The sequence below is a fragment of the Plecotus auritus genome (genome assembly GCF_963455305.1).
Source record: "Plecotus auritus genome assembly, chromosome: 12".
Lineage (NCBI taxonomy): Eukaryota > Metazoa > Chordata > Mammalia > Chiroptera > Vespertilionidae > Plecotus > Plecotus auritus.
The window spans coordinates 31,233,314-31,243,677 of NC_137778.1; the positions used below are offsets into that span (position 1 = coordinate 31,233,314).

General features: G+C 44.9%; 1 protein-coding gene across 2 annotated transcripts; it reads right to left on the minus strand.

Moving 5' to 3' along the window:
• Window positions 1–2,871: 2,871 nt before the first annotated feature.
• ENSA (endosulfine alpha) lies at window positions 2,872–9,856 on the minus strand. 2 transcript variants are annotated; one of them, XM_080648616.1, is made up of 4 exons: window positions 9,658–9,856; window positions 7,811–7,936; window positions 6,423–6,589; window positions 2,872–3,610 (listed from the first exon to the last, which is right to left on the minus strand). In XM_080648616.1, the coding sequence occupies exons 1-4, from the start codon at window positions 9,712–9,714 to the stop codon at window positions 3,595–3,597; spliced, it is 366 nt and encodes a 121-aa protein (XP_080504742.1). In that variant the 5' UTR covers window positions 9,715–9,856; the 3' UTR covers window positions 2,872–3,594. The 2 variants fall into 2 exon arrangements, with proteins under 2 accessions (XP_080504742.1, XP_080504743.1); XM_080648617.1 differs by lacking the exon at window positions 2,872–3,610 and having other exon boundaries at window positions 5,171–6,589.
• Between the last annotated feature and the right edge of the window lie 508 nt (window positions 9,857–10,364).

Below are 10,364 nucleotides of genomic sequence, written 5' to 3' on the forward strand. Positions count from 1 at the left end.
GAGCCTAGGTGGGGCTGCTGTTGGCTTCATGAGAAGTCAGAGAAAAGGGGGCCTTGGAGACAGGTTCAGGGTTGTAGCTTGGGACGAACTGGCGCTGCCCATTGCTTCCCTGGTTGCAAGTCTCGTGGGGACCCTTAGCGTTTAGGTGAGAAAAGTAAAGACGCACGCCTGAGAGGGAAGGCAGGAGTGCTCTTGAGAGGGAAAGCACGCCTCTCCTTATCTTTTATTAGTTATCTGCCTCTAAGAAAATTCAGCTAACAACACATCTGACTCTCCTTCCCTTACCTTTTATTTTTTTTTGGGGGGGTGCCCTTGACTGGAATTGAATTCGGGACCCTTCGGTCCATAGGCCGATGCTCTATCCACTGAGCCAAACCAGTTAGGGCTCCCTTAGCTCTTGAAATTCTGCTTGGAACTACATTAATTTGCTTTTATTTGTATGCCACTGTCATGCCTGAGCTTCCCAAGGAAGAAATCTTCCCTTTTCTTGCTAACTTCCCTTAAGACCCAGCAGAGGGCACTATACACACAAGGGCTGTTTGTGTGGGTGCCGCTGGCTCACTGTAGATACCCTCAATGGCAACTCTAAGTAATTTTTCTTTTGCCTGTATTGTCTATGCTCAGGCCACATCAGCTTAAAATAAATGCCACTGGACAATAATAATGGTGACGCCATCTCTGACACCCTGCATATCAGATGGCCAAGATGCTTATCAGCACAATCATCACTCAACCAAGTTGGAGAAGAACCCCTTGATCCACAATTTGGAATAAAGATTTTAGAAAATATCTAACTAAAAAACTGGTAGGAACAGCTATTTGAAGCACTGCAGAATCGGTCTGCCTTGGCTGCCTGTAGTAAGGGAGTGAAAAACCAAGAAATGGCAAGTTTTAAACTGAAACAGAGGTAGCCACAAACATTTCTTGCCACCCCAGGATTCCTAAAACTATAGCTTAAAACGAAGGACCAGGGAAGCCAGGAATAATGGAAAAATCATATAGAAGCCTAGACACTAACTCTCAAGCTCTTCCATAAACTAGCTTTGCCACCTTATAAGTAACTTATTTCTACACCTCAATTTCCTTACCTGTATTAAAATGAAATTGCACTAACTGAATGATCCCACTCAGCCTCCCTGACTTCATTGCCCAGCTGTATCTACCTGGCAAACACAAACCAGGAATATGCTCGAAAAATAGAGGATTGGTTTAGGACATACAGGGTGCGGCAAAAGTAGGTTTACAGTTGTGAATACTTAAAACAGCTTATTCTTATATTATTTATTGTTTTACTTCCCATATGAACTGTAAACCTACTTTTGCTCCACCCTGTGTATATATCCTAGCTTTTGAAGTATATGAACTTTTTCATATATTTTCTTCTAGCTAGACAATAATCCCCAAAATGGTAGGGGATGCTTTTTTTAAAAAATATTTTTTTTATTGATATCAGAGAGAAAGGGAGAGGGAGAGATAGAAACATCAATGATGAGAGAGAATCACGGATCAGCTGTCTCCTGCACGCCCCCCACTGGGGATCGAGCCCACAACCCGGGCATGTGCCCTGACCGGGAATCGAACCGTGACCTCCTGGTCCATAGGTTGATGCTCAACCACTGAGCCACGCCGGCTGGGCTAGGGAATGCTTTTTTTTAAAAAAAAAATCCTCCCCCAAGATATGTTTTATTGATTTTAGAGAAAGAGAGAAGCATCGATGTGAGAAACATCGATTGGTTGCCTCCTGTACATGCTCCAACAGAGGATCAAACTTGCAACCTAGGTATGTACCCTGACTGGGAATCAAATCCTCAACCTTTTGGTGTATGGTATCACACTCCAACCAACTGAGCCACCTGGCCAGGGCATGCCTTTCTTTAACCTAGCGGCATACTACCTGGCTCACTCAGTGTCTAGCATGCTGTTCACAAAAGCCAATGGTTAGGATGCATCACAGTCCCCTGGCTAAATTTAGAGAGAGCAAGCCAGGAATACTTCAATTGAAAACTTATTTAGAAAGATGCTCATTAAGGAGAATGAGTTAGTTACCAAGAACAACATTTCTTCTCCAGTTTAGAAGTACCCCTCTCCCTCAATAAGATGGAGATTTCTCTAAAATATCTGTCTCCTGGGCCCTGTTTATCTTCCTTGATGCACACTTATTTGAAAAACCATTCACATTTGGGAAAATACCATGATAAACTCTCCTAATCAAACTTGGGCAAAATGGGTGTTTCATTTAACACATGTGAATGTTGGTGGGGCCAGGAGAGACAGGATGGAGTCTGCTTCTACTTTGGTAACTTTTCTTTTGTATATTACATTCACAGGTCTTCTTACCTTCTGTCAGTGGCAGGATTTGAGATTGTTTTGGTAACATGAGGAAAGAAGTCACTGTGCCTCCTGCTGGCCACAAGCAGAGAGGCTCAAGTTCCCTTTGGCTTATTACTAGAGGTCCCATTTCTCCTTCACCAACAGGAGAACTTGTGAAGGAATACACAATTGAAAAGGAAGAGTGGGCTTCCTTTCTTGCTTAGTCTGGACTAAGCTTTAGGTGTCAATAAATCTTTAAGATCAAACGCTCTCAAATTCCTCATTTTGTGAGCCCAAACCTGAGGTTGATGCATCTGTATTAGGTATAGGAACAAAGGGATGGACAGGGGTCAGGAAAAACCCTGGTCTGTATGCCAACATCCTCGTTCCCTCTCCCTAAGTGATGGAAGTGTAGAACCCAACCACATCCTATATTAAGAGGATCCTTAAAAAACTTAGGGCCACACACCAGCTTCTCCCCTGAATGGTATCTTTCTTTTCCTCCCTTTCCCCAAACCCCAATAAAACACACCAACTGCTTCAGAGTATTTATGGGTTGGGTTTTTTTTTGTGGGTCTTTTTTTTTTTTTTTTAATTTCAAATACTGAAAAAGTCCCCTGGGCTCTGTGGGGGTCCCCATGCTCATGGCCCTCTTTCCCCATACTCACTACCCTTCTCCCCACAGTAAATCTGTTTCAAGGACATTTTAAAAAGTGAACAATTAACATTAATTGCATTCTCAGCTTGCTCTGCAGAACCAGAGGAGCTGTGTGCATCTGTCATATTTAGATGGACAGTTTCTTTTATCTGACACCAGGTCCCCAGCCATGTCTAAGCAAACATTGCATTTTTCTACAAAGTTAAATTGGAACCCCACATCTTTCGTTTACTCCATTTCCTTCCCCTCACATCCACCTCACACCAGCCACATGGTTAAGAAGGATAGTCAGGAATGTTATCAACTCCAAGCCCTAATTCATATTCCCCTAAACCTCCCACCCACCCTCTCAAACATCTCCCCAGCCCCACCCCACTCCCTAGGATTTCACTGAGATTTCTCCCAATAAGTTATTTGGAAGAAAGGTAAAACAAAAAAGGTTCAAGGTCTTGGTGCTCAGCCCAAGGGGCTCCATGCGCTGGGACACCGACGGGCAGGGGCTTCTGCCTCTCCAGCCCGTGCCCGAGCCACCTCCTGAGCCCTCTGCAAATGCAGGGAGGGGCAGGAGCCAGCACAGGACCCAGGGGGGGGCAGCGTCTCAGGATCTGGCGGAGCCCCGGGCAGCATCATTCAACTTGGCCACTGCGGATGAACATAGAAGAAGAAAAAGAAAACACTGTCAAGTAATAAGGGAAAAATACCTAAACTCCATCCCAGTCTCTATTCCATGACTCTTCTATACTTAACAATCATTATGCTACCTAGCATATGCCTCAATCCTATCCATAGAAAATTATTGAGAGGGAGACAGATAGAGATAGAGAGAGAGAGAGAGAGAGAGAGAGAGAGAGCGAATGAATCCGAGTTTTATCCACAAAACAAAATGTTCTCTGCCTTTTTTTAAGATACCCATAAAAACGAAGACAGAAAAGCAATTCGTCAGACAAGATCAAAATAACTGGAAGCTCATAGGGATGTAGCTGCCTCCTGGCTTGGAGCAACTCAGTTTCATACGCAAAGCACAGTCACTTAGAGCAGCAGAGACTGACTGTGGGCACAAAGGGATGAGGTGGTGACTGGGTGGAGGCCAGGGCCAGACAACACACAGGTTGTTTTGAGTGGATTTAATAATCTAGGTTTAATCAAAGCAACTGGGATTTGGATTTTTCTTTGCCGTGGACTTATGTACTTCATGCTGTGGAACCATGTGGCAAACACAGAATGTAGCTTGAGTCTTTTCTTAAACTCGAATATGACCAGATGAAGAGAGAGAGAGACCAACAGTTTTCTGATTTCTCTATTTCTTCTATTCCTTCCTAATACCAGACTCATTGTGACCTCAGTTTTGAGTATTCAAATTGACCCATAGAGAAAGCGGCTCAGACAGAAACGAAAAAAGTACAAAATTTGAGAAAATCAGAGATGAAGAAAACGTACAAAATTATATATATATTTATATATATAATAACATGACATATCTATGTACAACATGGCTGGGACAGTTGAGGAAACTATACAAGGATGTTCGGCATTTTCCCCTTCCCACATGGATTTTAGACTAAGGAAGACAGCATGAGGAAATGGAGCAAGAAACACAAAAATTATATACAATTACAAGTGACAGTCGAGGAGTCTGGGGGCCAAGGAATTCAGGGATCCTGCTCTCTCCATTCCTTCCTCACCAACCTTTTCCTACCCAATCTGAATGACAGCCTGAAGAGTGAATGGCTGGTCAGGAGAGAAGTATATACGCATTCCATCCCCACACATGCATCCCATCAAGTTCATCAGACGTTCTCATTGGGCCAAATTTTGGCCTATCAGAATTTGTGAGAGGGCAAGAGAGGATTACAAAATCTTGCTCTCTTGAATAGTTAGTTCTCACCCTGACCCTCTCTATCATAACTAGCAGGTTGCATTCAGTAAGATTCAGGCCAAGCTAGTGATAACTAGACTGAAGATGCTGGCCAACTGCAACCCCTTCCTTCCACACATTCATGAATCAGCACTGCTTCTTCTCATCAAACAGGTGCCGGGTTACTGAGCTCTAGGAAGGCAGAGATTTCTGTGTTCCTTTTCTCTCCTTAACCACCTTCCCCAGCATTCTCCAACTTGAATTATCTCCGAAGAACCTGCTACTCCAGCCCTGCTGTAGTACTAAGCCCTAGAGGCTAGCTCAATGCATCCCTTTTCTTCTTTTCTCCCTAAACAATACACCTGGCATCCGATTACATCAGAAATGTGGGCCTCCATATGTGCAAGACTAAGCATGTTTCCTCAGGCCCACAGCTCAGCTGCCAGAGCAGCTTTTTTAGCAGCAGAGTTGCACACTGCAGGCTAGGAAAGTGGGTTGAGCAGAGGCAGGAGCTTCCATGGCTAGCTTCTTAGAATTGTTTTCTTGACCCTATCACCATGATATTTATGAGGCCCTCTTGCCTGAATTCATCCCTCCCCTATCCCCCACCCCCGCCCCAATCTCTACTTCTTCTCTCCCCATGTAGTCTTCAAATGGTTCCCCTGTGTAGGCAGATCACTGATGGGCCTGCCTCATTAGTTTTACAAAGAATAGCAGAGTTTTTCAACTGGCAGTTACAGAATTCTAAAATCAGAATCAATTTTATCCATATTTAACTCTATTTTACAGATGACAAAATAAATCCTGAGAGGCTAAATGACTTGACCAAGGTTACATATCACTTCTACATGGAACTAGACCCAAACCCAGATATCTTGACTCCTAAACCAGTGCTCCTTCCGCTATCCCACAATGCTTTCAAAAGCAACATGCTGGGAGAAAGAGAAAGAAAGAGAGAAAGAGAGAAAAAGCGAGCTAGAGAGAGCGCCCATTTTATACAATGTTTTCCAATCTTTACATTAAGAGCCAGGGCAAACTGTAAGAGACACTGACTAAGGGAGGTTAAGTGGGCACTGTAGTTTTAGGCAAGCAAATCAGTTTTTCTTTTTTCAGGATTCTCTAAACCTGCCATAATGGAAACATGAAGCAATAGCAGCCTAAGACAAAACACTTAGAAGCACAGAAAAACGATCTCATTCAATCTACCTTTCCCAATAATGTCAGGTTAGCCTTGGATGTTAAAACCTGCCACATTATTCCCAAGGCTTAGCCTAATCAATTTTGAGATATTCTCTTCTGAAAAAGAAATCATGTCTCCCCAGTTTCTTGTACAGAAGAAAAAAAGTTTGCAGTATTACTCAATCCTAGTCTCCTACTTCTGGGCTATAGTGAGGGTGTGGAAATACCAATTTAACCAAAGAAATGAACTCGGAGCCCCTCTTCCACACAGACATTGCCTTCTCAGCAGCCCCCAGCTGAATCACAGTCATTGCTGGCTAGCAAGCTGAGAAGTTCTCTAACTAGGTGCCCATTCCAGTCCTGCCTATGGTATATAAAAGTCCAGTGGGTGAGGAAGGGGAAAAGAGGGGCCCAGGTTACCCCGCAAGCTTGCTGGTGACGAGCGAGGACTTTCTCTGGGGCAGATCCTGTGGGGTAGGGATGTGGTCACCAGTCACCAGGTTCTTGTCTGGTCCTGCACTTGGCAGCTGCTTATTCTTCATCTTGGCTTTGGCCATGTTGTAGTCTCCTGAGTCAAAGTACTTTTGCTAAGAGACAAGAGGAAGGTTTAGGTGAGTGAGGAGCCCTGGCCATCCACAAAAAACAAGGAGACCCACATCCATTACAAATCCTCATCCACTCTCAGATCTTTCAAGTCTTTCATGATTAATCTATGCATACACAGCTGGGTTAAAGGTAATACCTACATGTTCTGTGTCTTCTCCCCAAATGCATGTAAGCAGTTTCCCAACTAGAGTACAGATTTTTGGAGTTAAGAAATAGCCTCTACATCCTTTGTACCCACATCATTTGTAGCCTCATCAGCACAAAATGGTTCCACAAAATTATTGATTTATACCTAAAGGCTTACTGGGGACCTATTAGTCACCAACAGATTTGGTGCTGGGGAAAGATATAAAGAAGGGTTAATCTGGGGCTACCCTAGCAAACAGCAGATCAACCTCCAGCCAACAACCTCAAAACTGAGAAGTGTTTTCTCAGACCATGAATAGAAACCGGGCTTGTTCATGAGGATAATGTACTTTTCCTCTGACTCCCACTGCCTCCACAGGTTCCATGGTTGTGAAACCTGCCCATGCCTGCCTTGCCTACAGCAAGGTAAACTGCAAATCAGCATCACATCATCATCTGTGGCTAAGACGCAAAAACTGGGATTCTTCATGTGTCTATTTCACTCTCCATTTCACCCACAGAGGAATACACTCCGGCTTAATGATTCCCAATCCCTCAGCTAGATGGCTATGAAGGTAGATTCTCCCTTGGTGAGGAGAACCACTCTGGACAGAAAGGAGTAAATGGCGAGTGCTAACTTCAAGGGTCTGAATAAAACTATTCATTTTAAGTTCAGGAAATCTGTAGGACAGATGGTTTGATCTTTTTCTGAAATGACGCACCTACAACATATAGCTCTAATTCTGAAAAATGCAGTCTTAAAATTCCCACCATCCAAAAAGGCAAATGCCTAGTGCGACCAGTGTTCCAGTCTCTAACATCCTTCCTTTACCCCCCCAACCCCCCATAGCCAAATGCTCCTACATAAAGCCTTAATATCCTATATGGGGAACCAGAAGATAAACTGATACCGTATCAGAGATTTATAATAATCTGCTTTGCTCATTATAAGTTTCCAATTCCTTTCCACTGCTGCCCAACAAATAACAAAACTTCCAGGTCAGCATTCAGTAGAACCTTTATAGATCTCATCCCCTTTGGCTCCAAAGAAGAGGGTCAGAGATTGTGTCCCATACCCCTTTCTGGAGTCTCTTCATGAGGAAGTCGGAGCCTCCAGGCTTTTGTCCTAGGCTTGGATATTTGGCCTTTAGCTTTGCCTCCTCAGCTCTCTCAGGGAGAATACCTTCTTTCTCCTGCGTGTCCTGGAAAGAACAAATGGGCAGATAAAATTAAAGACTGAGAAGCAACTGCTTCTAATATTTGATAACCTTTATACTATTTTTTTCCTGAAGATCCACTTACTTGTAAACATACTATTTCCACTCTACTCTCAAATAAAGCCAGACCTTTGTTCAAATTCCTAAAGTTCAAGAACACTGTACTGTGAGAAGAAGAGACAAGGTGCTTCTCACACTATACCCAGGGAACCACCTTGGTGACCTGTCAGTACTGGGTTAAAGGTAATACCTAAACACAATACGTTAATCACAGAGCAAGCCACAGCTCACTCAGCACAGAAGCTAGGGAAGACAAAGAGAGAAAAGAACCAGCCAAGGCTTTCTGGTGATACATGATGAGTAGGAAAGTACCCTGGCTGCTCCTAACACACAGTACAGGTAAAATGGGAAAGCAAAAGGGATAGATAATGCTGCTGAAATGCTCCCTCCCTATTTAGAACCCAAGATAGTCATCTGAGAAGTCTCTCTGTGGAGGAGGCTGGAGCTACGCAGCCTTCTCCAAAAATCTCCACCTTAGTAATGAGAGGACATTGCTTTGGCATTTCCATAAACATGTGGCAGGGAGGTGGTAGGTAAACAGAGATGAAAATGACCCTATTTTCAATCTCGGGAAAATTAAGATACAGTAGGTTCACTAGTATTTACCCAGTTTTTGCCAAAGAGTAAACACCAACCCTAGTGGGGGGCAAGTGATGGCTGTTTGGGGAACATGACAAGAGCGCAAATGGCTTGCAGCGGCTCTCACTGTCTACGCTCCTCGCTTTTTGTGGGCCCCGCTGCCCTTTTCTTCAGTAACTTTTTAGAAAAATCAAAAGCCACTCTTGGCTCTTCTTGGTGGGATTACATTACCTCTCCTTGGTATTCCGGCACAGATATAACAACAGGTGCATTTCATGAGCCTCTGAACCCAGTACTAAATGCTGTAAGTCAAATACAACCCCCAAGAAGAGGTCTGATTGGCATGTCTTCATCACAGAATTGCGGGTGAACTAAGTCTCGCTGCCTTGGAAGTCTGGGGGAAATAGGGTGATAGAGTGGCGTCTTTCTTGTCACGACTCTCTTGGTGTCTTTTCTAAATTTAACCTCTATTATTCTGTACGGGACTTCATTCCTCTTCAATCTTGTTCCGTCCTCACAGAAGATGGGCAACAGACCATTCCCAATCGTCAAAACAGGTTATCTTGATAAAGTTGCCGCCTTTAACTAACCATGGTAAGAATTACACTTCTCCCTTCCCCCAATGCTGGTCCTTTTTTTAAACGTCTTTACCTCAACCTGTATCTTTCGAAGGATTTAGGATGCAGGCCCCAGCCTGGTAGTCGTGTTATTTACCTCTAATAACCAATAATACACATCACATCCAGGGACCACCAGCCCCCTTTCATTCACCCAGTCTTTCCAAACACCCGCCCCGCGCCCAAGCTCGGCCAATTATAGCACAGCTTAAATGAGCTGAGCGGTAGGCTTACTGGCCAATGAGGAAGGGTAAGGCACTGACTGACAACCGACCCAACCAACCAGCGCCAAAGCAGCAAGTCGCGTTGAAGCTCACTCGGCGTGACGCAAGAAGTGGCCAACCCCTGCAGAGCCTGAGATCAGGGCAACCAATCCGCACTGGTGGGAGACCGTCTCCCGCCCCACCGCTGTCGCCCCTGGCTCGCTCGCCCGCACCCCCTCCATTTCACCTGCTTCTCCTCGCCGGTCTCCTCCGCAGGGTTCTCCTCTTCTTGTTTCTGAGACATGGCGGGACCGGGACTGTGGAGTGTAAGGGGCCCGGGAAGTCAAACGGAGAAGGGAAGGGGGAGGGGAAATGGGGACAGCCTGCGCTGCTCCTTCGGCTCCTGTCACTAGGGTTGCTCAGTTAAAATGGCGGCCCTTGCCTCTGACGTTACGACCGCCCCTGCCTATGGGAACCAATAGGAGTGAGGTAGATGGAGCAATGACGTAACGATCTACCAATAGTCGCTGGCTAAAGGTGGGGTCTATGGAGGCGACGGGCAAGCTGGAACACCAATCTGGAGCCACAAGGACCAATTGGGAGCCCGTGGGGAAAGTAAGGGGGCGGTGCTGCTAGGTTTGGCATATTTGTTCCTTTGGTGGGATCCGACTTCCTTCAGCTCCACGGCCCCTCTCCTTGGAACCTTTGCTGAACTGAAAACGGGAGAGCGAAAGGATGTAAACCTTTATTTTCAGGTGGAGAGGATTAAGCTTTGCGCAGTGTTGGCAGAGAGTTATGGAGCTCCAGAAAATAATTTGGAGGTCAGAGTGGACTTTAAAGTGGTACTCAACACGATTCCGATGTGTCACTTGGTGTGTGGAATCGAGCGACTGAGTTCCCAACCTGAGTCTTTTGCAGAACACAAATGACTTAGGCTTTACGATTTAACTTTTA